A 25086-nucleotide genomic window follows, 5' to 3' on the forward strand; every position below is an offset into this window, starting at 1 on the left:
TGCATTTTGATTACTAATTTCAGTTGTTTACTGTTTAGGGACTGCTGTATTTTATCTTGTTGTAACTATTGTACCGCTGTTACACTGACATGTAATTTATACATTTGACAACTTTGTTCATCTTGCATAATGGGCTGCACTGCATCAACCGCGAAGGTCGTCGAACCTTCTATAACAAAGTCAAAACATACAGCGACCCTGGAAATGAAAGGTTGGTTGTTATATTATGAATAGGCTATGTTTGAAACCGTATTGCATGACAAATGTCAAATAATGGTTTTTGTTGACATAGCGAGCAAATCCATAATGGAGCGAATGAAATTGTGTTGATTTTTTTAACTGTAGTCGCGCTATAGACAACAGTGATTGAATATGACATTATACCGGCTGCAGTTAAAAAAAGTTTTTTATTGATTGTTTTTTTTCCTCTATACATTGTACAAAACAGTGTCTTATGTATCAAGTACATATTGTAACGTAGAAGAATCAAGTATTCTGACTGAAGACTTTGTTTTAGTGAAAATATCAAAATTGTCAATCAATGTGGCAGGCACGTTTTTGTAGTTGTTGGGTTCAATACTAGATTGTTGTTGAGTTGCTACGGTTACAAGTCATGTAGCGCGTGATCCATAGACATCGTAAATTTACAACGCGTCTGCTCCATACGTGCTCTTGCGTTTCTACTGATGGAAACTTTAAAATATGCGAACATTTAAAGTAATAGGTTTTAAAACAAAAATGGAATTGTAGAGCCAAGATGGGAAAAAATGACTGCTACCAATATTTTCATACATATTCCAACCTTCAAAAACATAAAACTCCAAAACATGCCGTTCTTTATTTTCAAAACGTAATGCGCGTGCTACATCTTGTGTCAACCCGCCGAAGATACGAATCAATGATTTTTAATTGAGGTTTAAAAGATGTGATTTGTTTTATAAATAGCACAATCAATCAATCTGATTACATTTTAAGAGCATCGCAGAAAAAAGCTTCCTTTTTTGAATCTGTGAAACAATAGTCTCGCTTCCATAGTCTTTTGTGCTTCAAATCGAGTCTCAAAAGTGTAGCAACGGATTTCTTAAAATGGTAAAGTTTAGGGGTGGGGAAGTTTTTAACAAGGTGCAAAAATTTTGATTTGGTGAAATGCTGGTTGGTTGGAGGTTTCACGGCGTATAGTTACTAATTTGAATCAAAGTAAATGTTAGAAAAGCATTTGTTTTTGTGTATGTTTTTTAGGTTTTGTTCGATAACATTGAAGAACAGTCTGGTGGCCCTGAAAAGAGTTTGAGTTTGATACGTATGGAAAACGCTAATACACTGAATTCTGAAATGACAAATTAGTCATTAGGCAACAAATTGAACACTAAGTGAGATATTCGCATGTTCAAGGTAAACAGATATACAACGTCATGTATTGTATTTCCCGTCAAAACCCCAAGGAACAAAAATTGTACACATCCGCGTTGTGCGTTTAATGATGTGCAAACAAAGATACCACAATCGCGTACAAGGGAGCTCATAAATTCAGTCTGTCACAACGAAGGACCGTCCTTGCACTCCCGGATACAAGCTGTGTTTTTGTAGCAAGATTGCAACAGGAAGTCTCCATTAGCATTTTCAGTGCAGTGTTTGTGTTTTGATATCGATCTTCTCTGATATTGGAGTAATGAGCGCGTTTCAAGACAAAAATCAGTTCAAAGTTTAAATGGGAAGAAAAGTAGCTTTTATTAGAAAGAAGCGAGGTGTTTGAACTTCCGTTTTAGGACAATGATATGTATATTAATCATCCTTGTACATTCTCTAAAAAGCCGAAGACAATTGTATAAATACAAGGTAGATTATTAACAAGATGGCAACCCTGCAAAATTGCGGCACAAGACAAATATATTGAAAAGGCAAGCTATATGCGAAAAAGGCCAGTCCTTGCTTTTCTTCACCTTTGTCAAGAGTAATATGCAAGCACAAAGACTTAACAAGTTTACAGCCGTTTGGTTAAATTGTAGTTCAGCAGTTTTTGGTAGTGAAACTTTGTATATGACATGCAATTCGGTATAGATCTGTCATAGAAATAGGGCCAATGCATCAGTTTAACTTCTTTCCTCAAAAAACTTAGTTCTAATGTGTATCTGGCATTTATATATCGCGCCAATGTACGCTGTTGCGTTACAGGCAGTATGTGAGCGTTCAGTCATACTTGTACCGACTCTAACTCGCTTGTTTTCTTTGTCCGGCATTTCTGCTAGCACATACATACACCGTGTGGAAGCTTCCGAACAGCCGGTACCGAATAGCATTGTATACATAACAACGTGTTTTGGGTAATACTGTTTTGATGAAATTTTGCGTATTCATTCAATGCACTTTGGTTTCAACTTGAGAACAGGTTGCAGTTGAACACAGATCGATCAATGTGTTGATTCTTTCTAGTGGTGTTTAAGTGTCTGGATAGTGGAAGCAAGTGCGTTACACTGTTCGAGCTGTGTGTTTTTGCGATATAACCTGATATGTATTCATTTTAAATTTAAAGTTTTTTTGAAACTTTTTGAATCTCTTTGAGCATTTGCTGTGGTTGTTACATAAGATAATATTGTCATACAATCATAACAGAAAACCTGTCTTTTTGTGTGTTTAGATCTGCAGGCCGATATAAACCATTTTTTAGACCTGGCCTCGTTTTGTCTACTTTATTTACAAAACCATATTTAATTAATTAAAATATGTGTTTCAGCGGAATGTGATCAATTTTCGAACAGGACTGAACCCAACTTGATCATTGACACTAACACTAATCTGACGTCGACTGACTTGGGCCAGTTCACCTCAGAAAGAAAAGAAAGCAGTCTGCCAGAAGTCGACAAAGATCTGAGGATGGATCAACAAAAAGCTGAGGAGGGTGACGTAGAGATTAAAGTGGAAGGATTTTCTGGGCATCAGCGTCACGAAGAGAAAGAAGAAATAGAAGATTCAGATTCTTTCGATACCTCACAGGCGCCACTATCGCGTGACAAAATATCCTCTTTAAAAATCAACCACCCAATGAAGGATACCATGAACTTTATCTACCAACATAGCTCTTCTTCCTCTCCCTCGCATCTTGGAGGCAGCTTCCAGACTTTTAACGTCAATTCCCCCCGTCACACGAATAGAAGGCCGTCCGGAGTCCCTCCGCCTCCAAGAGCACTCAAAGATTCAGATTTTCTTACCAAATTTGGTGAAGGCAAGGACTTAAGAAAGCCTTCGATAACAATGGAGGAAGAAGAACCTCCGGAAGAAAATACAGAATTGAAAAACGGCAAAGAGGAAAGATAACTGGTTGGGTCATCAGAAGTTTAAAGACTAGCTTTGTCTGTCTTTGGCAAATGGTGTGTGTTTTTTAAGTTTTGTCGTTGTTTGATTTGTGAGCATGCTATAATACAGCCAACATTTCCTGGCGATGTAATTGAGGCATACATGTTGTTTGTCGGTCCTTGGTGATAAACATTCTGTGCAGGTGAATGTGCAGTATTAATCTAAGCAGCAATTATGCTTAAATTTTGTCTTGCCTGCCTCCTGGTGCAATTCAGCGCCACCTCTTGATGCAAATTTATCATGTTATAAGTAGCTAGTGTACAAATCTCGCTGTGTTATATCTGTGTTATTGTCCAACTGTGTGGTAGGCTACTAATGCGTTTGTGTATATTTTATCGTCCAAGAAATGTTGTTTTTGTTGGTTTATGTCGTCATGCGTTATGCTGATCTCCGCCTGTTTTTCGAAGTACTAAGTACTGCTTTGTGCTTAAAGTTGTATGCTCGTCTTTTTCAATACATTCCACTGTTATACACAAATTGGTTAATTTCAGCGCGTTCGCGCACAAGCACACATTTTTCAAAACGCCAATTTGCTGTCAGGCGAAAGTGGATGCTCGTAGATTTGCGATCACATAAAACATTCGACAGCAGACCGTAAAGCACATAAGTGACGTCAACGTTCGCGTAATAAGGGGCCAGGCAATATATATATGAGGCAATAAATTGCCCGATTAATGTTTAACTATTCCGAGTAGCGTAGGGCAAGTCGTGACAGTTGTTGGAGCCAAGGAGACTACCGCTAACAATGAAACAAAACTGTGTTTCGCCTTATTTACAGGATTGCTGGTCTTATGTTAGTTTTTCGTTGTGTTGAAATATTTTGGTCTGTTTGTTCGGCAAATAGCACATGCTTTTGAGACTAAAAACAAGTTTGTTTTAGTTGGAAAGTCGTTTTCTTGAAAAAAGCGACAATGTGCAATGTTTGCCAAACAAAAATAAAAAAGAATTACGGTAATTTCACTGTTGTATCCAGAATGTAAACGTTTTGCTCTATAATAATCCGATTTGCCTTTACCGCTCACCAGAAGCAGAACAGAACAAACCTATCAGTTCAAAACTAGTAAAATGACTTTCAATGATTTGCAAATATGTGTAAGATTATTATAAAATATAAATCAATACTTGTCAAAATGCTCTTAGTTATAAAGTCTATAACTAATACTTTTTGAATAATTCGTTTATAAAATCTCCATTAAACCAAAAAAGTTGTCCATTCGTGCTGGTTTTATAAGCAACTCTTGATATCCGATACTTAGGAAGAATTATTTGACAATTTGATAAGTCACAAAGTTTGGTATTGTTTGGTGTGACAACAAACAGTTATAGAAGAATAAGTACAATAAATCGTATGCCACAATACTTCAATTTTTATTTGTACATGTAAAGGGGTAAATACGCCGTTGGTGGAAAATGTATGAAAGTAATTTGCTGCTAGAAGATGCTAAAGAGTTATGCGTGTTTCTGACGTCACAAAGAAAAAATACTCTAGTCACGGTTGGTGATTTTAGCACATGGTGAAGAGTGCTTTCGCCAAAAGTAAATACGAGGCCGCGGGGCAGTTAATAATTATCCAAAGTTCCTTTTGAGCAATTACTTGAAATGTACGGGCTGAAATATTGTTAAGGTGGCCAGTTTGATATTCAAACAAGTTCGAACCGTTCTGATTAGTGTAGCCATTGAGTTGTTTCGAGAGTTTTTTAAAAACTTACCGTGGTTTCATTGTGTATGTACGCCTAAATTAAGCAAGAAGCGGGCAGCAAGGTAGGCTCATATTGTAATTTGATCTTAACTAACCTACCAAATGCTCTGTACTAATTGCTGAATTATTTTCCTCAATGTAAAGCAAAGGGAAACGAGGTGACAGTCTACGGGAGACCAAATGTGCTAGTTTGCCAGCAGTTGCTTTAGGAACGAGTAGTTATACATCTTGCCAATACGTTTGGTGAATTTTTTTTTGCTGAATTGTGGTATTGATTTTTTTAATTGAATTTTACACCGGTTGGTTATGTTATCGCAGCAGCAGTTAAAAAGATGTATGGGGGTCATCTGTATTTAGAACATTTCTAGTTTTGACATTTGGTAGTGTTCGGTTGAAAGCTGTCTTCGATTCGCGTGAAATGGGGCGTGACAAAATGATCTAGTTGTAATGCTCTACTTTACCCAGCGTAAGCCAACAAAGAAATATGCAGTGTAGTTTAACAACAATAACCTTGACCTTGCTTCACCTGATTGGGACTGGAATGTATGTGGGTGCAGGATGGATGGCCCTTGATGACACGCTGTCGTTGCTGGCACAATATGGACCGGTTGAAGGTAACAACTTGTTTTTCTAGCGTTGATGACTTACCGGCAGATAACTTCGATATTAGTACAAAAGATTGAAAATGCTGCGAGGTTACTCCGCTGATTAACTGGCTGTAGTTAGGCCAAGTGTTTAGGGCTGTTCCTCACCGCCTCTAATCGATTTTATCGTAGTGCCTCACTAATGCTGCCTAATCTTCGAGGCACGCCATATAATTCTTACATGCTCACTCTGTAAGTTAAGTATTACCCGAAGTCGTAACAGCGAAGTGTCAATGTATTGCTATCGTTTTACTCGGTTGGATGGCGAGGGTTGAACCAGCGCAGAGATAATTTGCGAAAAGGTTTGTTTTCGTAGCTAAAGGCGTTGTCAAATGACAACATATCTACAGCCTGTGTCAATAGTCGCCATTTACGACCAACCCAGTTTTGTTCGGTTGTTGGCCGAAAGGACAATGCTCTCGTAACACGGTATTTCAAGGTTTAAAAGTGCATGGAGATATTCCTGTGCAACTCGACGGTTCCCAAAAGCACATCTCATGAAAAATTTAACATTGTGAATTCGTATGAAGCAACCTGTGTCTTGCTTACAGGGTTGCAGGCGTTTGGTATATCTTCAATCGTATTCTTCCTGTATTAAAATAGCAAGAGACCACTGACAATAAGTTTAACCGTGTGTGGTTTCTTCAATCATATAACATCCACGCGTTGTTACAGGTTCGGGAAATCCTGCATTGGATCCGCCTCCGAAATACTGGGTCAATCCACAAACTCAGGAATGGGAACTAGTTAACATAAACGTCAGGGGAAACCTAGTGCCTCAAGTGTAAGTACCACTTTCAGTACCGTCTTTAACTGTTAGTTGTAACTTGGCGGCTCTAAGCAATGAATTACATGTTGCCACTTGCCTTCGCACGCTGTGATTGTTCTTTTGTTGCCATTGAAAAATTACACCTGTTGTTTGGAACTGTGGCTGCCGTTTGACGAGCTGAGACAAACAACAAAAGGTGAATAATCGAACAATGAGCCAAATCTTGAAGAATCATGTGAGGCCACTCTGTGATTTGTTCTGAATCTGATACATAATTTTGTCTACCGTCTATCATCACCTAACTGTTTTTATGGCAGTACAAAGTAATGATGGCGTTAGTTAGATTTTAAAACGGCTATTTTTGTGCAGATGTTTTAAATAGAGTACAACCACAGTTTTACATGTTAACATCGTTTCCTTTGCTGTTCGGGTTGAAGTCCGAAGCGTAACTACTGTACTCGATTTAAATAGAAGCAACCGTTCACAAAAGTTTGTCCACTTTTAAGCGCACAAGTTGTGTTTTTGTTTGGAACGTTCACCGATAAGCGATGTCTGTTTGTGGCAAAGTGCGTTGGCCGTGGTTGATGGTGTTTCCCGACTGAGCGATTCTTATCGATAAAAACGACAAGATATTCCCAGTGGGACCGTATCTGTGTGATGCGCTACCGATACACCAACTGCTGCTTTTTTCGAGAAACGATAGTGCTTTCTACACTTTCCTTAGTGCCAAGAATTTGCGATGATTTGATAATATACTAAACACAATGCATATGCCGTTTTGTGTAAATGTAGTGTATTGTTTATTGGTGTAATATAGTATATGCCAGGGGTTTGAGCCTTTCAACACACAAATGCGACTCTAAACACCACAGCTAGGACCTTCAAATCCATTTGAAATTTACATAGTGTGATATATAATATTCCGCCGACGTTCAGGAGACCAGTCTTGCGGCTCCGACAGTGCTGTATTTATATGATAATCCAAAAGGTTGTCTCATCTAACTTTAAAAGTTGGCGACCCCTAATATAGATTAACCTTGGCCGGCTAACGAAAACTATTGAGGAAGGTGCTTTATTAAAAGTCAGTCGTGCAGTAAAACTTCGCGACAGTGTCACGCATTTTAGCAAATTGTCGACAAGGCTCTATGCTTCTCGTTTGCTTAATCTTAAAATAATATCTATGGTTGATCTTTTATCCCCTTAACCACGAAACACACATTTTCCATCAAATCGTTTGGGTGTGATGTTTAGACAATCTTAATCTTTACATTACCTTGTTTGGTGCCAACTCGTTAGGAGAAACGGTCAATTGACTAAACAATGAAAACGTGTGGCTCAGATATTTTGTTTCTTTGGTAAAAGTCATTACATTTAGCTAAATCGAGAAAAACTTGAGATATCCTGTTTGTTGTTTTTACGTTGTTCTCAACATCAAACAACAAAACGCATTGCGTAGTACAAACACATTATAAGCTGTGCTAAAGGATTGCGAAGCCAACTTTCTTAGCCAATGGGTTAATCGAAAATTCAACTTTCTCTTACAGATTTAAAGGTGTGCAGTATTTTCTCATTGCACTGTGCATTCTTATGACAATTAATTCGATCGTATTTCTCGTCGATTCTGTGCGAAGTAAGAAGGCTGTGAATGACCGAAATTATGCAGGAAGGAGGACCGGATTGTCAAGTATTAGCTGCACAGGATGGGTAAATATATTTAATTTCAGCATGTGTTTAGTCTGTTATTTTAAATTAACCAACGGAAACTTTTGAGTAAATTTTATACTCCGTTAACTCCCAGCTATATTGTCCGAACAATTGTAAAAAAAAATAGGTATAGCGTACCTTGCCAACAACTATTTACAACCAGCTGTCGCGTTGCTGATATCTCCTACTTACTGCAGTGTTAAATTCAATGACACTTTTTGAACGCAGTTGGCCGGTTACGCCATGTTCAATGTTCTCATCTGGTTTGTGCTTGCCGGATTCGGGGTGATTCCAATTCTTATGTGGCGAATAACAATGCAAAGATGCTGGGACGTTTTCAATCCAGCATGGAGTCCCGGTACTACTCAATACATATGTGTCGACCTTGTTCAGTACGGTAAGCAAATATTTGCATTCGGTGACTATTTTGTAAACGTCATCCCTTGTCTATAGTCGTTACATAGTTGACTTACATAGCTGTGACGCTATTCACGGTAAATTGTCAGGTGTGGCCGTTAGCGCAATATTAAAGTCATCAAAGAGATTCTCAAACGGTGTTTTGCGAGAGCAACTGTGCCGCGAAACAGTCGTTTATCATACGATGAGGTCATGATTTGCAATGATAGTCTCATCCATCACATTAAAATTGCAAACTAATTTCCACCACTTCTTTTAGGCGGCAAGAAAATCCGCGACAAAATTAGTTTCCTAAATATGCCCTGGCCTAAAAAGTCCACTGCATTAAGGTAGAACAACGTTCAAGTTTTTGTGCTGTCGGTTATATTGCTATATCAGCAAGTCCATTGCTGATGTATCCTATATTTACAAGTGCACTATGTATGTCAGAGCATGTGTAGATTTCTCCATGACTCTTAACATTAAACCGTCGGCTACACGACTTAGCTCAAGTTCAGCAGTAGTGACAGCAGACAAAGGAACACGGTGGAAATTATAAATAGCCCTGTTTTAACTTTATTCTTTAATGCAGTGGTCGCTTTAAAACATTTTGCCCATGTATCTCGGGGATGATAAACTAATTTAGTCGTTTACATTGCTAAATAGTTGTAGTTTTTTTAAGGCCGGTCCGCGATAAAATTTCGATTTTAAAAACGGTACGCAGTACAAAAAAGGTTGCCGACCCCTGCTTTAATGGGCCGTCGGATTAAAAAAGCCAACAACAATATGCGTCAAAACATGAAATAAAGAGGTGCAGTGGAAACGATTTAGCACAAGTAGAGCTTTTGGAGTAGGATTCGTTTTACGATTGACAAACAAACCCCTGGGCAATATTTAACCTGGTAAAATATTACTTTTCTGTCAATCAACATCTAAAATGTAATTTGATTTTTCAGGGATGGTTTTCTTCAAACAAATGCCATCCAACAACGGATACGGTCTTATTTGTGGTCCAGGTGGAAATTATAATCCACAACGTGGCAACCTAGTTGGATTGTGCGAGAACGTAAGTATTGTGATAGGTTGTAACCTTTTTACATGGTTGTGGGTACAGTCACCCATCTAATTGCATTGCAAAAAGTGTTCTTCAAATTCGTTTCCGGTTACAGTAACAAATTTGTATGTCGCCCAAAAACTTTCATTTCTAACCCATTTAATGTTTATCCTCGTTGCAGCACTACCCCAACTTTGTCATGTACTTGGTTTCGTTTATCGGAGCTTCGATTGGGATGATCAGCATGGTAAGCAATCCCTATGTTGTTGTTTTTTACCGAAAAACATGTCCATCGTCGTTACATGTTTTTTTGCTATTTAATGCCCCGTTTTGAAGCTTTGTACAATAATATCAATGGCACATTTTAGGGAACATATTTGGTTGATCAAGTTGGGCACCAAAGGATGAAGTCGACCATAATTCTTTTCAAATTTAAAGGCCATAACATTTATAGAGATTTAATCAAAACACGGCCAGTTTATGAGAATATTGGACAACTTGGAAAGTCACATATTTGATAAAGCTTGAACGGCGTTTCGTACGATCATTGACTTTATTTCGACATTTTTTTAGGTCTTTTTCGCAGCTCGCCACACCTCCAACTTCGTGTACCTAAAAGTTCGGCGTTTCGAGGGCCCACATGTTCCCCCAGGTCCAGCTTTCAATTCTAAAGCCTCTCGACGTGGAAACAGCATGCCAAACCCAAATTACGAACACAACGTACTATTGGTTGACCCGAATCACGTGCCAAATGACGTGGACCTCGGGCCATACGACCGAAAATCGCCAGGTAATATCTTTACTTCTAGATCAGGGGTTCCCAACCTTTTTTCGATCTCGTACCACTTGACCGCTCTGTTCTGCCACGCGTACCACTTCTTGCAGAACAACTGATTTAATCGAATCATATTTTATTAAGAATAATAACATTGGCCTACTAAAATAACGCTAAAGCACGGCAACTAAATTTAATGATATTTTTGTTTTTGTTTACTGTCCACCAATTGACCGAGCAATCATTTGACATAATCAACGCCAACTGTCCGACAGTGTTGTACGGTTTCTTCAAAGCAACTGTGCTTCTTGTTGGCAATTGACATGACCTGTAGTTTGTAGATCGTAATGATACGAAACAACAGAAATAGTTACGTAACAATAAAAATAGGCTTGGGGATTTTTGTGTAAACAAAACCAGATAAACAAAATATAAAGTTGTGAATCCAAATTTTTGTAAAAAAAGAAAGCTACTCGCGTACCACCTGAAAAACCTTGGCGTACCACTGGTGGTACGCGTACCACAGGTTGGGAACCCCTGTTCTAGATGAATCTCATAGATCCATGTGGATAATGTTTTTCGATTAGACTTTAAACGAATTATTTCACACGGAACATGTGTTATTTGCCCCAGCTTGAGTCAGCATTTTGAGCTAAACACTTTTCATTTAAACTACTTTTTTGTTTTAGTTGGCGAAGCAATGGAAATGAAGGCGCGTCATTACGACGAGTTTTACGATAAATCGAACGGAGATTATCGACGTCATCGCGGATCAAGTAAGTCGATCTCAATAATCGCTACCAGCCACTTTACTTGCCTCATTTATATTCACCGTGTATTACGTTCATGTATAACTTTGACCGATTAACAGCACGTTGTATATTAATATTTAAACAGTCTGGCAATTAAAATATACTTTGAAAAAGGAAAGAATACAAAGGTTTTTGTTGTGAAATAAGCGGTACTTAAAGCTGAAGTTTGTAAGTATTACTTGCGAAGCAAAGTTTTGACATTGATTTGCCTTTCGACTATTTGTGGGATTTGCAGTTTGATATACTCATTTGTTTTAGTTAAACGATGATATAGACAACAACCACTCATTATCACAATTGTGCTAAAATGGCTTGGTATGGTTTTAACAACATAAATTCACAAACAGAACGCTACAGCAGCGCCTCTTCGTACGTACCTGAAGAAGCCGTGCCCGCCTACGACAAATCACGTGGTGACACCGCCAAACGTTATTGGCGCGATGACGATAGGTCACGTGACAGCTCTGACGACGACCGTAAACCACCATTAGACAGCGACAGCAGTCATCGCCGACATCGTCGACGTCACAGGCACCATTCAAGCGACGGTGAGTCCAGCGGTCGTGACGCAGTGCGCTCTACCGCTAGCTACCGGCCGAAACCGTCAAAGCGGCGAACCCGAGCTGCACAGAGCGAGTCCGATCTCTACCGCCAATCACGACGAAGCAAAAGCCGGCGCTCGACCAATCGCGACGAGTACGAGTCGCCACCTAGTGACTTTTATATGCGCGAGGACAAAGAACGCTCACACAGGCATAAAACAAGGAGTATTGTGTGATGACGCACGAGTATCGTCACGTGTATACGTAGCTAGGCACGGAATCAGGTGTGAATGCCTTACGAGGCTTAATTGCCTCTTTGTACTGGTTTTCACTACGAATCGCTGATCATTGCTTCGTTTTCAGTGTTTTTGTGTTGTAGCGTTGCGATGTTCATGCACATATTTGCCACTTTAAATCAGCTAAATTTCAAGAGCGGAATCGCCATTTTAGGATAATAATTGGTAGCAAACAATCATTTAAACTTCTTCTAACGTCTGTGTGCATTTGCAGTTTTTGTGTGAAGAGTCTTTTGTACATTGCTTTTACTCTATTCGTTTTTTTAACATGATCCATCAATTTGTCTTGTCCGTGTTGTGCAGAGCAAAGCAAATAAGAACAAATTTTCAGTTTTTTTGTAAAACCATTTCCTAGACAGGCTCGCAATTTGCGGACTGGTATTTACAAAAGTGACATCTGTAGCCTGCTATGATTTTATGTGAGAAATTGTGGTTGGCCCCTTCGGCAGGTTTCGAGTCGGCAACCGAATATAAATCGTCGTACAGGTCACAGAGTACATAAACGCCCTTTCTGTGAGGACACGCTCAAAGACATCGACAACCAAGTACTGAACTGTCCAACGACCAAAATTGCAGGAAGGCTGTAAATTGGTATATGAATGTTGAAGTAATTTGGGGGGTATGTTTTAGGATGTAAATCCATTCGACACACACAGTGTTTACAGTTTCATTGCACAGTAAACGCTTGATTGCTTGTAGTTTCTTTTAATGTAGACAATCTCATAACGTATATTGTCAACTTACACTTCAAACGAAGGGGGTTATGCTCTATCAGGCGAACAATTTAAAACTTGTTTTATGAAAAAAAAGTCAAAACACAAATTGAATGAAACTGCTGCATTCCAAAATCAGTAGAAACACAGTAAAACGATATAATTTCCTAACTAATACAAAAATGCCACACATAGATGCTTGACATTTTGGCATTGTCGTAGCGTGGGTATAAAGCCCAAGTTACTTCACATCGACATATAGACGTTATGTTTTAGAAATATAAAATTCGCGTGCATAAAAACAACACACCAAACATGTTTTTATCTATTCATTCCAAAATCATAATGCTGTATTATCAATACATGTGTTGACAAAAACACATAATGATTGTTTAACCTTTTACTGACAAAAAACAGCGGTTTATTTCCAGTAAAAGTGAGCTTATGTCAAGGGATGTTTCTCAGATCCTATACTATTGGCTAATTGTTGTGTCGTTCGTGGGTAAAACACTATGCATAGCAGCAGGTATTAATATTAGATCACATTTAAACCATGGGATGTACAAAAATTTTACGTCACTATAAGACTTCCAGGTCAATATGACGTAAATCGCTATGTTTCTTTTTCAGTTCGGTTTCAATTCGGTCGATCTGGACGCCCAATGTGTCAATCACGTGTTCACCGTAGCGTAACAACACTTGCTCGAGTTCTTCCTGTGGAACAAAAATACATCATTTTTTTAGCTTTTCATGTCACTGCTTTTTGCCAGGAAACTTTTTTCCACAATGTTGATATTGGCCAAACACACAAAGTCGTACATGTCGATGCGTGGCAATGTATACCCCAAGGTACTGACTCGGTCCGCCCTATCTATACTGTTAAGTGTTAAGTATTAACATTATCTCCGTAAATGTTTGATAAGGTGGAAACAATACGAACCAAAACTTCTTCGTTTTTCTTGGCGGTAATATTTTTAAAATTTATAATCTAATGTCAGTTTCTAAATCATCACATTTCTAAACATACCAGGCCAGTCAATAATATTAAAATATGAGACATTTAGTTACTGATTAATGTTTTTTCACATTTATTCCATAGTTTATGCCGCCTTTATATGCATTTACTATTGATGCTACAATATTTAATAAATGCAAAATAGCGAACTTGTAACAATTTGTTAAAGCATTTTTGCCAATATACTGCAACACGTCATAGGAACACACTATACACTGATGGAAAAAAACGTGATCTTTACCATTGTTTTGACAGAATTAATTTCATGCATGACTTGTTCCATGTCAACCGAGGCGAGATACGCTCTAGTGATTTCGCGACCGTCGAAGTCAATCTCGGCCTTAAACTTGAACTCGTCCGACCCCAGTTGAGTTGCTTTGACGTCATATACTCCCCTGTTTGAAAAAAGAAACCAGCATATCATCGGCAGACCTAAATCTTTTGATTTTGATTGTTACCTCACACAAACATCGTCTTCCAAAGCCTCTTTCAAATTTTCCATGCGCTCCTGTGGTATTGATCGTCCAATAAGAGCATTGACATTCGTGGTTACTAGGAAGGTTGCTACGGTGCCAAGCAATCCACCAATCACAATCGAGCCTATGGCATCGTACATTACATTTCCTGGCAAAAAGTACAATATGTTGGGAAGCGTTTTAATACAAGTGGTATTATATATGTGTGAAGCAGTTACTGACTAGAACGGTGGATTTCCTTCATACTTATATCCTGTTTTGTGTTTATGTCAAAATGCACCAACTGGGATACTTAACAGAATTACGTTAAATTGGAGTATTTTCTTCAAATGGCTTTAATTGATTCTGCAAGCAAAAACAATGAGTCCTGTGTGCGAGCAAATCGGTAACGGTATTAATAGGCCGCTTTGGTAAAAACATAAACCCAAGATTTCAATTTTCTTGTCCATTGTACTTTTTATTATTGGCAAGTTTGAGTAGTAAAGGAAAAAAATGCATAAAAATGCACTAAAATAAATTGGAAAAAAATTAATCTATGTGAAACTGCGTTTTCGCAAAACATAGACGTTGACCTGAAATAACTTACCTAAGTATCTAATCTAAATACTGTTTATGTCAGCAAAGTGGCAATACCAAGTATCACTTCACAACGCAATACAACATTCCTAAAATGTGTGAGTGAACCGCTGGGCCAAACTTGGGGAGTATTAAGTTCGGTTAGCTAACTATCACGTGTGCAAATACTGTGTGTATCTTCGTTAAGTGTACTATAATAATTAAGAAAAGCCAAACGATATGAAAGTAAACATATAAATACGGTAGTTTAGCTACACCACACAAACCAGTAATGTGGGTGAGGGCAAGAGCGCCTCCAGCGACAAAAATGCCAAGAACTGCAGCAGAATCTTCCAGAAGAACCACATTCGTGCTCGGATCGCGGGACTCGTTTACTAAAGAAGTAAATGGAGTAAAATTATTTGAGTGAGAAACACCCTGAAGTGTCGAACATACCGTAATTCCAAAAATCAAGATTGTGTTTTTTTGCGTTTTTTCGTGTTTCTTGTATCGCGATTACTAACGAAGCAGCTTCTATGAAACTGGAACCCAAAAGGACTCCAAACGTCTAAAACAAAATAAGAAATTTGTAAATAATTGTTGAACACAATTTAGTTTAATAAACACAGCATAATTTGGTGCCGAAGGCAGACAGATTTTCTATGTTAGTTTCTTTAATCCATGTATCAAAGTAACTTACAGCAATAAGAAAAGTTTACACAATGGCAGCCAAGTATCTACTTACACTTAAACTTGCAAGGTCGAGTCCATCCTGGGGATGAAGTAGTACTTGGACACCATGGTAGACGCTTGCACCACATCCAATACAAAATATCCCAACACCTGATATGAGTGCCATGATATGACGCATATTGCCATAACCATACGGATGTTTAGCATCAGGATTCTGTAATGGTAAGAAGTAAAAAATATTGACAATTGGGATCCAGGGCACTGTTAAATTACATTAACCATGTACTACCGACTAAACCAAAAAAAAAATGATTTTTGAGAAAATCACTTTTAATCGGGGGTCGGAAACCTGATTACCTGACTTGCGATTAACTGGTTTAGTCTGTACCAAATAAGGCATTTACACATATTTGTTTAGGTGCTGCAGGTTTTGGTAAATTTGCAGCTATATTATTTTTCAACACAGTATTTGAAATGACCTTTAGTGATTCATTAACTCCCCATAACAGCAGCAGTTGGTTACATGTATCAGCAAGAGAATGAAGTGTCTCAGAAAACATACTAGCTGATCCAGAGGCAAGAAAGCAACCAAACTTGAAAATTCCTATTGTAGCATTTCTGAAAATATAAACAAATAAAATCACCAAATAACAAAAGTTTGTTAGTAATGTTGGAAATACTAGGACAGAGCTGCAATTTACAGTTTGACAATTTAAACAGGTAATAATTTGACACATTCTGTTGCTATTAATAAGTTTACTTACGCAACAGCAGCATAAGCAACAACCTTTCCCTGTCCACTTCCAAGCAAACTTTCAAACCGCTTTACACTCTGTGTCTTTTCTGTAGTATTAGAAAACTTATTTTTTGAATGCAATTTTTGAAATCGCTTTTGTTCACGCTCTAAAGCTTCTCGACTCCCCCATATCTAAAAAAAAGTGATATTTTCTGTTGCACAAAAAGAGTAGCATAAACTAAAGCAAAAAAAAACATACACTACAGAAAAAAGGGTAAAGGCTATGGTAAAAAATGGTTTTTGTTTGAAAAGACCATAACAGCTAAAACAAGTCTTGCATAAAAGACAAGCAGAGTTACAAACTTTTATTGCTCTTTCTTCTACATCTCGTTCCAAGTAAACCATTATTGGTGAACTTGATCCCACATAAGGACTTCGAACTCGAATTTGTTGCAAACCATCCAAATCACCAGGAGACAAAATGTAATCTTGCATAGCTTGAATAGCTGTTATGGTGTTATTGTCTGTAAACTTTTTTGAGTAGTCACGTCGCTTTAGAATGTATTTCTTCATGGTTGACACCAATCCAGATGAATCTTAAAATATCAACAGGTACCATTTCATAATGCTCATAGAAATGGAGAACACTAAAATAACAAAAAAGAAGGCTGGGAAGAGTTTAAATTAATCTTAGTTGGGTTGGGTTTAACACTAAGCAAATATAGTGGCCATGCCTGATGATATGAGGTTAATCAAAATTACATGATATGCCATCATATATTTTGTCTGAATTTGTATTCTTTAAAACCTTTCTTTCATTCTTGTTTATTGTTGATCCCATTTATTTTGAAAATGAAGTCACATTATACACAACACAAAGCATTTTTCTATTAAAACAAAATGTTTGTGTTAACCAAATTCCTTAAAATCTAACCTAATTTAAAATCTTAAAAAACTAGAAGGGTGGCTTAGCACATTTTGTCGTTGCACATACACTATAACCTATTTTAAAACAATAATAAATTTCCTATACTTATTTTGTTGTGGGTCCCATATTAGCCATCGTCTTTTATAACCTTAGTTGTTTCTGCAGGCAGAAACTTATGGGTCCCCACATATGCAAAGTTGAAAATAATGCATTTCAAGAGATAACCATGTGAAAGTTGTGTGTTGTATGGTAAAAAAAAAACAGTAATCGGCACTGGGTTTAAATAATAATATATTGCTTGAAGTATGTCTAGTTAATGTTATTTTTTAAAGAAAAGAAGGAGTAAATAGTGGCATAATGAGGTAAAACGAAAAATAGACACCTATGAATAGCAAATTCTACAAGCTGTCCAATTTTCATTCAATTTGAACATTGTTAAAAGGGTCACCCATTTTAGGGACCAGTTGGTGAAATTGTGGTGCTACAGGGCAAAACATAACAAATAGCATAGTCCATATGCTACCCAAATTTTAGCCTATTCCGACATTGTTTAACAAACTCACCCATTCCAGGGGGCTAGTGGGGTAACTAATGGGGTTCAACACACAAACTAAAAAAATATGAAACCTCAATGACTCAATCAATAGTACTGCAAAATTACAGCCCAATCAGTTCATGTTAAAATTCGACCACTAGAGGTGTTTTGAGCAACAACGGTTGATGCTTCTGACGCCATAGGACTGTTAACAACCCCCTAACTGTCATGGCGCAAAAACGTCCACCAAGCAACCCACCAACGAGTAACATACAACTGGTTGCCCTTGTAACACTATTGCACCACAGAAATCTTTCGTTTGTGGTGCCCAGTAACATACAAATACGTTTTACACTTTGGGGGTTGGTGGGGCAAATGTTGGGGCTACAGGGTGGAACACAACAATCGACACCTATAAATGGCATACTCTACAAGCTATCCAAATTTCAGCTAATTTCGACATTGTTTTAAAACTCACCTATTTTAGGGGGCTACTAGAGTAAATACTGGGGTTATCAGGACAAGCGAAGTGGAATGTACATCTACATAACTATATCTACCATCTGTATAAGTTTCAGCCACATCCATCAAACATGTAATGGCAAAACAAGGCAGACAAACTTTACAAAGAAACTAACCCATTTTAGGGGGCTAGCAGGGTAAATACTGGGGTTATCAACAAAAACAAAGTGGGATGCACATCTACATAACTATATCTACTATCTGTGTAAATTTCATCCAAATCCATCAAACATTTGATGGAAAAACGAGTCGGACAAACTTCAGAAAGAAAACAAATTCGAGTAAAATCAATAGGTGTCCCCTTCAGGGAAGGGGACCCATAATAATTTAAAATCAATTAGAAGTAAGAAACCTTTTTGGTCTTTTTCATCATCTGGTGACTTGGTTTCATTTTGAAATGTGGGAGTTGTACTGATTGTACAAACTGAAATGCTAGTGGCCAATGATTGCTGAAATTTCCAGAACTTTGCACACCGCGTAACAGTGTGGCGTAGTGGATTTGAAAACATCTCTTCTAATCTTTCTTTTCTACAAAACAAACATATTTTTGTTTAAAGATACTTAAAACAGAATTTTAGTCAAGCATGATGAAAAACATAATTCACATTATGTATTGTAGCATTTGCAGAGATAAAAAAAAACTGCAAAAATGTGCTCACTTATTCCAATTTCCGTTAATGTTTAAGCACTGTATACACTGCATGCAACACTTCTGTTCAATATCTTCACCTAATCCTGTTGTTGTCAGTACAGTAATTACTGACAAATGTCACTAATACATTGGTGAAAACAATTATTGAAAAGACATATTTAGTGTACAGGAAAAGGAAATGACACAACCAACCCTCATAATTATAAACACTCAGACAACAAGTGAATGCACAAATCACATTTACCTGTGAGTATTAAAACAATTTTAGCACAGGAAGTCTTTGATCTTCAGGTAATAACATGTTCAGTTCATCAGCAATATTTAAACTTTGGTCAATGTTCAATCGAACCTTGTTTAGTGTAACAGAGATATCGTCAAGTTTGCGAGAGTGCTCGGCGTGTTTTGCATGTGCTCGTTGCCGCTCGGTCAAATGTTGCATAACAGCCAACGCCACTCTATCAACTTCCTGTAGACAAGAACACTTTCATGAAAATTTCAAAATTCTAGAAAGGTGGTGACTAATTCATTTTTAATGGTATAATTTTCCATTTACGACAATTGAAATACACATTTGTTTCCTAATTCAATCTGATTCCCAAATTTTAATCATTTATTTATAATACAATTGTGTCTGCACGCAGAGTCAAATGTTCCCCACACACATACATGTGAAAACTGATAATGGTAATAATACGACAGTTGCAATTTTACAATTATAAGGACAAATGTTTATCTTTAGTATGCCTTGGACCAGGTGTGTGCAGGCTAAACATGCAAAGTGTAGCACATTTAGGAAAGGTTGTATTACCATTTTCATTGTTTCATTGTGTATTAAATCTAAGGGATAAGGACAGATTAATATATATGTATGTTAACCCCTTAGACCTCAATTCTCAACAGCAAGAATTTTGTCCCAATTAACAGGTGGGAATGTGTAATGCAGATGCCATTCCTAACAGTGAACCTATCAATCACCTCTCACCATGTTTCATGGCAATATAGCACAAAGTGTTTAGACACATATTTAAGGCTGTAAGAGGAATCACTGCGTTGATCAAGCAAATTTTTTTAAATGTGCTTTGGGTGACAAACAAGATAAGAATAATACATCTACTGGTGATGAAAAGTTGGATTCAGACAGTTAAAAAAAATAGTGGAATAGATTAGCACAAATGAACCAAAATATTATTACAGGACCAAAAACTACAGTACTACAACAGAGATAAAAGCACCAATATAAAAGTAGTCTGCATTCATGACAAATTTTACAGTACAAACATCACTTACTTTGATTTGTGTTACTAACGACTGTTGGTCAAACTTTACTGCTTCAGCACAAAGTTCAAGATGCTCCTGTAATCTGACACAAAGTTTTAAACAAGAAGCAGTGTCCAAAGGTTTAGTTAGACCCGATGCAACCGATCCTGAGTCTGGAAACGTTGAAGAAGGTGGTAGAAGAGGGTCAAAAGTTGGACACACAGAAAGTTTTGATATGTTGGTGTCCTCCTTCAAACACATATCTGTGTTAGGCATTTACAAAATATATCCCAGTATTTCTCAGTCATTCCTGGAGCAGTGCTTTTAAACAATGTTTTGTATTGACCCAAATATTAAGCAATTCAATTCAATTTATTTTTGCTTAAATACTAAAGCTTGGTCGACTCAACTTGTTTCACACAACATTTTTTAAACCAGTAGTGCGACAATGTCACCAAAACATTCGCCAAGAATCCGTTAGCTTGAAACATCAGACAAATATGTAATACCCAAAGTGACCCAACTAAATCAAATGGAAACCCTTTTGAAATTGAGTAAAACTCTTTTTCAATTTTTTATGCCATTTCAATGTTGACCCCTAAAGAAGTCAAATAATTCCTAACTGTAGCAATAAAATACTATTTACATCCAGTGGCCATATACCTGTCAAATCTCTTTTCAGGATCAAAAAATATTTGGTATTTATCATAGGCAGCAAGACCTGCTTTTATTTATAAAACTGCATTAAAACATACTGCATGAAAATTTGTATTGTATAAATTTATACTTACTTTGTTTTGTTCTTGTTGTTTTGCTGAGACCACAACAATACCAGACTGCTTTTGTGTCTTACCAGATTTTGTACTTACAGAAGTGCTTTGCTCATTGCCCATTATACAAAACACATTATTTTGTGCCTGCACACTTACTTTAAAACAAAAAACACTTAAGAAAGAAGGCATATTTCACAGTATCAACAAAACCGAACTAAAGTGTTTCAAAACAACATAATTTTAAGGCACAAATAATGCTAATAGATAAAACTCAAATCTATAGATATACTTAAAATCAACTTTAGTGATATCAAACAAAAATCATGATTGTTTGGAAAATATTCCACATTATTTTACACAACATAACAAAGCACATTCCTCTCTATGATTTGGATTTCTCTTTGGTTTCTGTCAATGCCCTAGCTTCATGATGGAAAACTGAATATATTACACCACTCTGCTTCGCAGCTCGAACGAAAGCTGAGTTTGCTGTTACAGTAACAGCCATCTCACTATCACCGGTTCCAAACAAAATCTGTAACACAAATTAGATATGCGTAATCGGGTAATAAAAATGTAAAATATGTAGTAAAACGATTAAATAGAAGAATATTTTTTAAAGCTTCATTTTATTACAGGTTGTTAACAACTTAGCGTATGTTATTGTTAGCCCAAGGTTTTAAAGCCACTATAAATTACTCACACTTACTAAATTACTATAACTACTCACACAGGATAAGTACCTTTGCTCGAGAGTTGATTTTACTGCTAGTGGTCAGATTCAATGTTCTTTGTGACGGTCTATCAGGGACTATTGTAACTTGTTTTAGAAGCTCTTTACTTCTCAATTTTTCATTTTCACCTCCTATTGTTTCAACAATCTTTGAGAAATTTCTCACCGCTGTTTGACACGCAATAAGCTTTTTGTCCTTCAAAAAATCTTTCAGTACTGGTAGAGCAGGGTTTGATCTTTCTTCAACTGCTTGTTGATCAAGAACTGGTTGACCAAATGTAAAATCAGTTTGGCCATTAGTCAAGTTTGACACCAAGCATATCATCGCAGTAATATCCAAGTTCGCTTTTTTGCAAAGCTTTGTTTCTTGATCCCCAACTATTCCATTATCAAAACTGTCTTTTATCTGACTGTTTCGGGCTATTATTGTCTTAACAGAGCAAGTGGAAATGCAGGGTTCCAATTCTAGTTTAGCAGTTGAAATCAATTCACCATCAACCAAAATTTCCATTTCTTGAAGTTCAGTAGCAAGTACTAGTGGAACACCATGTGCAAATTTAAACAAAATAAGAGGAATTTGAAAGTCAATTAGGTTTTCCTTGGCCACAGCTTTAAAATGTCTGGCAACATCTACCAATGATTTGTCGCCATATTGTCCATGTCCTTTCAAGGCAGCCACCATACTGTTAACATTTCTCGCAATTACTTTTATCCACAGTTTTCCATCATTGGCCACAATGTCAACACATATTGGTGGTCTGCAACACAATGTTGATTTGTATTGCTTTCCAGAGTATGACTAAACATTCAGCACTTGAATGACTTTTTTCATTATGTACCTCACTAATAGATCGGCATCAGCTGTTGATGCTTCCAAAAAGTGAAATCGTTGAAACAATGCAGTGATGTTTTTGACCCCAACTTCACTCACACATTTTACCATGGCTTTGAGATTTTTTAGGTTTGAGCTAGTCACATGGCTTTTCTTCAAAACAGTAGTGCCAGTGAGCAAACCTTGCAGAAATCTGAAATAAAGGTTTCATAAACTTCACAGATTATGATATAATGTAAGAATATTGTTGAAATTGCTTTGTTTTAACGTGACTACAACTTTATAAACAATCAGAGTGAACAATACAGCAGTTTCAAATTAGTTTGCTACGCAAGCAAAGCTGCAATAACACTGATCTGAGAATAAAGTGCTTAGAAATGGGAAGTGATCCAAACTTCTATTACAACTTTTTTGTAATACCATGTACATAAGCCATCCCTGGTTTGCACAACAGATAAAATGTTAGTTCAAAAAACATGCCCCAAAAAACTTTTAAGTGTACCACGAGTCTGTTGCATTTGATTTTAAAAAAATTATTTGACAAGTAGAAAGAAAACGTGGAACACAATCAAGGAACCCTTTTCAAGACAATACTTTATCGCACTAAAGTCACATCTTCATTTTCACCTACTTTTTTTCTGCAACAATCCTGTTGACTAATTTGGCTCCTCCGGGACACTGACTTGCCGTTTGGTTGACTGTTTCTTCTAGTTCTTCGGCATCTTTCAATAAAACGACAGTCGCATCACGGTACTCATTGTCCATCATTTTGAACAACCAGAAAAAAGACTCTCACGGCTAAATCAACTCTTTAAGCATGACTTGTTGACTCTTCTATGTGTTGTGTCAAAGAACTATAACCTGTCGCACTGTACAATCGTTGCGCCTAAAAAAGTACGATTTAATTATTTTCGCTATGCCGGGAATAAAACTTTTAACACAAACCAACAACATGCGTCGAAACTAATAAAATTCACGCTTATCATACCAAAACCCGAAATGCGGAAATATATAAATAAAAAAAGGTTTGCGCCATAAATGTTGTGACCACTCACCAAACTGGTCAAAAAAACTGGCGTTTTGAAAATTTGGGAAGAGCATGGCTGCATAACAAACTGCAATAAAGAAGTGATAGAATGACAAAGTAAAAAAAACTTTCAAACAGAAATAAGAGTACAAAAAGAAAAAAAGAAAATGGGTTGTGCTATATATTCCTACGCTTAAAAAATAGTTGCTTAATCTCTAAAAACAATGACGCAACAAGGGAAAAATATGACGCAAGAATCGCGATCGATTCTTTGTAAAGAAGAGATCTACAAATATTTAGTCGCCTTATTGACAGAAAACAAAATAGAGAAGAACGGACTGTTTCATTAAGGGAATATAGCACTATAATAGGTAATTATAAACCAAAAAAGTTCTCTATCACGTCTTTCACTGCAACCCCAGCAGCTTGTCCTTGCGTAGGTTACTGTACGTACTTCCTTTGAAACCAACGTCACTTTTGATTCTCCTCGATTTTACGGTGAATAAATTTCGTCCCAGGAATAAATAAATTCATTCCTCAGTGAGCCGGGTGGCACCCGTTTGAAAAACACCGCACTTAACTTAACAAACACGGAGTACAAACAGTATTTGCACTGCTTCAGGTGTTGCTTAAGTTCGTTTACACCTTGATTTAAATGTCCATGTTGATCAAACTCGATTTGTAAAAATCTATTTTTTCTTCTTAGGCCTATAAGAATAAAATAAGATCGAAGCAAAAAGAAGTTTCGTATAGCAACTGCTTAACGGGTTTCCAAGTGCTAAAAGGATTTAAGAAATATTAGGACGAAACTATAAGTCTACCCCAGTGATTCTCTAACTGTGTGGCCAGAAAGGTCTCCAAGTGTGCCGCGAAAGAAGCTGGTGTTTTAGGACTGGATGACGAAATGCGGTTGTTCCAGACAACGTTTAAAAGCAAATTTTTTGTTGTTTGTCATAAAAAGTAATCTCACTCTGATTACCATAATAAAGCTTAGAAAATACTTTTTTTGCAACTTCTGTGTTGTTTGCTAGAATCGTGTGCCGAGGCACGAACTTTTAATTTGTTAATGCGTCGCACGTTTGAAAATTTGAGATACATTTCATATAGGCCTACCAGCATCGAAAGAAGATCCAAAATCTGCTAAAGAGCACTTAAAATTTGTTCGCATTAAAATAATGAACGCGTTAAGCATTTTTGAGGGGCCGCCATATAAAAGTCTTTCTACAATCTTACTTTATTTTAGATTGTGGCCGCGATCGAGTGCTCGAGAATTGCAAAGTGATGGAAAAAAGATTAAAAAGTTTAAGAACCACTGGACGATTTATTGTACCATATTATTTGTACCATATACTTCAAAGTATAGTGATGTACCGAATATTCGGTTTGCCAAGTTTATTCAGCCGAATCACCTTATTTTACGAAGATCGGTTTCGGCCGAAAAATTTGTAGCGTTACGGCCAAAATCGAACCTAAGAAAACTTAACTTCTCATCAATTATAACAACTTTTAAAGAAAAAATTTTGTTCACCCAAGACAAAAAATCAGTAAAATTCACACTTATCATAACAAAACCTTATCATAACAATTCATTTGCAGG

General features: G+C 37.0%; 5 protein-coding genes across 5 annotated transcripts; 2 read left to right on the top strand and 3 right to left on the bottom strand.

Annotated features, from left to right (window-relative positions):
- Positions 1-92: 92 nt before the first annotated feature.
- LOC145238701 (uncharacterized) lies at positions 93-3815 on the top strand. The gene is made up of 2 exons (XM_080101945.1): positions 93-211; positions 2732-3815. Exons 1-2 carry the CDS (start codon positions 130-132, stop codon positions 3310-3312), a joined length of 663 nt encoding a protein of 220 aa, XP_079958071.1. The 5' UTR covers positions 93-129; the 3' UTR covers positions 3313-3815.
- A 1137-nt stretch (positions 3816-4952) lies between these two features.
- LOC145237785 (uncharacterized) lies at positions 4953-12327 on the top strand. The gene is made up of 9 exons (XM_080100774.1): positions 4953-5664; positions 6370-6478; positions 8008-8167; positions 8396-8564; positions 9520-9629; positions 9799-9864; positions 10191-10407; positions 11082-11168; positions 11552-12327. Exons 1-9 carry the CDS (start codon positions 5535-5537, stop codon positions 11980-11982), a joined length of 1479 nt encoding a protein of 492 aa, XP_079956900.1. The 5' UTR covers positions 4953-5534; the 3' UTR covers positions 11983-12327.
- A 404-nt stretch (positions 12328-12731) lies between these two features.
- Positions 12732-18724, bottom strand: LOC145237784 (proton-coupled zinc antiporter SLC30A9, mitochondrial-like). The gene is made up of 10 exons (XM_080100773.1): positions 18568-18724; positions 16594-16826; positions 16259-16422; positions 15974-16112; positions 15547-15708; positions 15258-15369; positions 15089-15196; positions 14229-14394; positions 14012-14165; positions 12732-13469 (listed from the first exon to the last, which is right to left on the bottom strand). Exons 1-10 carry the CDS (start codon positions 18722-18724, stop codon positions 13335-13337), a joined length of 1530 nt encoding a protein of 509 aa, XP_079956899.1. The 3' UTR covers positions 12732-13334.
- Positions 18725-19111: 387 nt separating this feature from the next.
- LOC145237787 (BLOC-1-related complex subunit 5-like) lies at positions 19112-21187 on the bottom strand. Its single transcript, XM_080100777.1, has 3 exons — positions 20916-21187; positions 20155-20373; positions 19112-19333 (listed from the first exon to the last, which is right to left on the bottom strand). Exons 1-3 carry the CDS (start codon positions 21084-21086, stop codon positions 19121-19123), a joined length of 603 nt encoding a protein of 200 aa, XP_079956903.1. The 5' UTR covers positions 21087-21187; the 3' UTR covers positions 19112-19120.
- Positions 21050-23348, bottom strand: LOC145237786 (UPF0415 protein C7orf25 homolog). The gene is made up of 4 exons (XM_080100776.1): positions 23094-23348; positions 22470-22655; positions 21641-22388; positions 21050-21432 (listed from the first exon to the last, which is right to left on the bottom strand). The coding sequence occupies exons 1-4, from the start codon at positions 23228-23230 to the stop codon at positions 21280-21282; spliced, it is 1224 nt and encodes a 407-aa protein (XP_079956902.1). The 5' UTR covers positions 23231-23348; the 3' UTR covers positions 21050-21279.
- Between the last annotated feature and the right edge of the window lie 1738 nt (positions 23349-25086).

Source organism: Phallusia mammillata, chromosome 7 (assembly GCF_965637545.1).
Source record: "Phallusia mammillata chromosome 7, kaPhaMamm4.hap1.1, whole genome shotgun sequence".
In the NCBI taxonomy this organism is placed as follows: Eukaryota; Metazoa; Chordata; class Ascidiacea; order Phlebobranchia; family Ascidiidae; genus Phallusia; species Phallusia mammillata.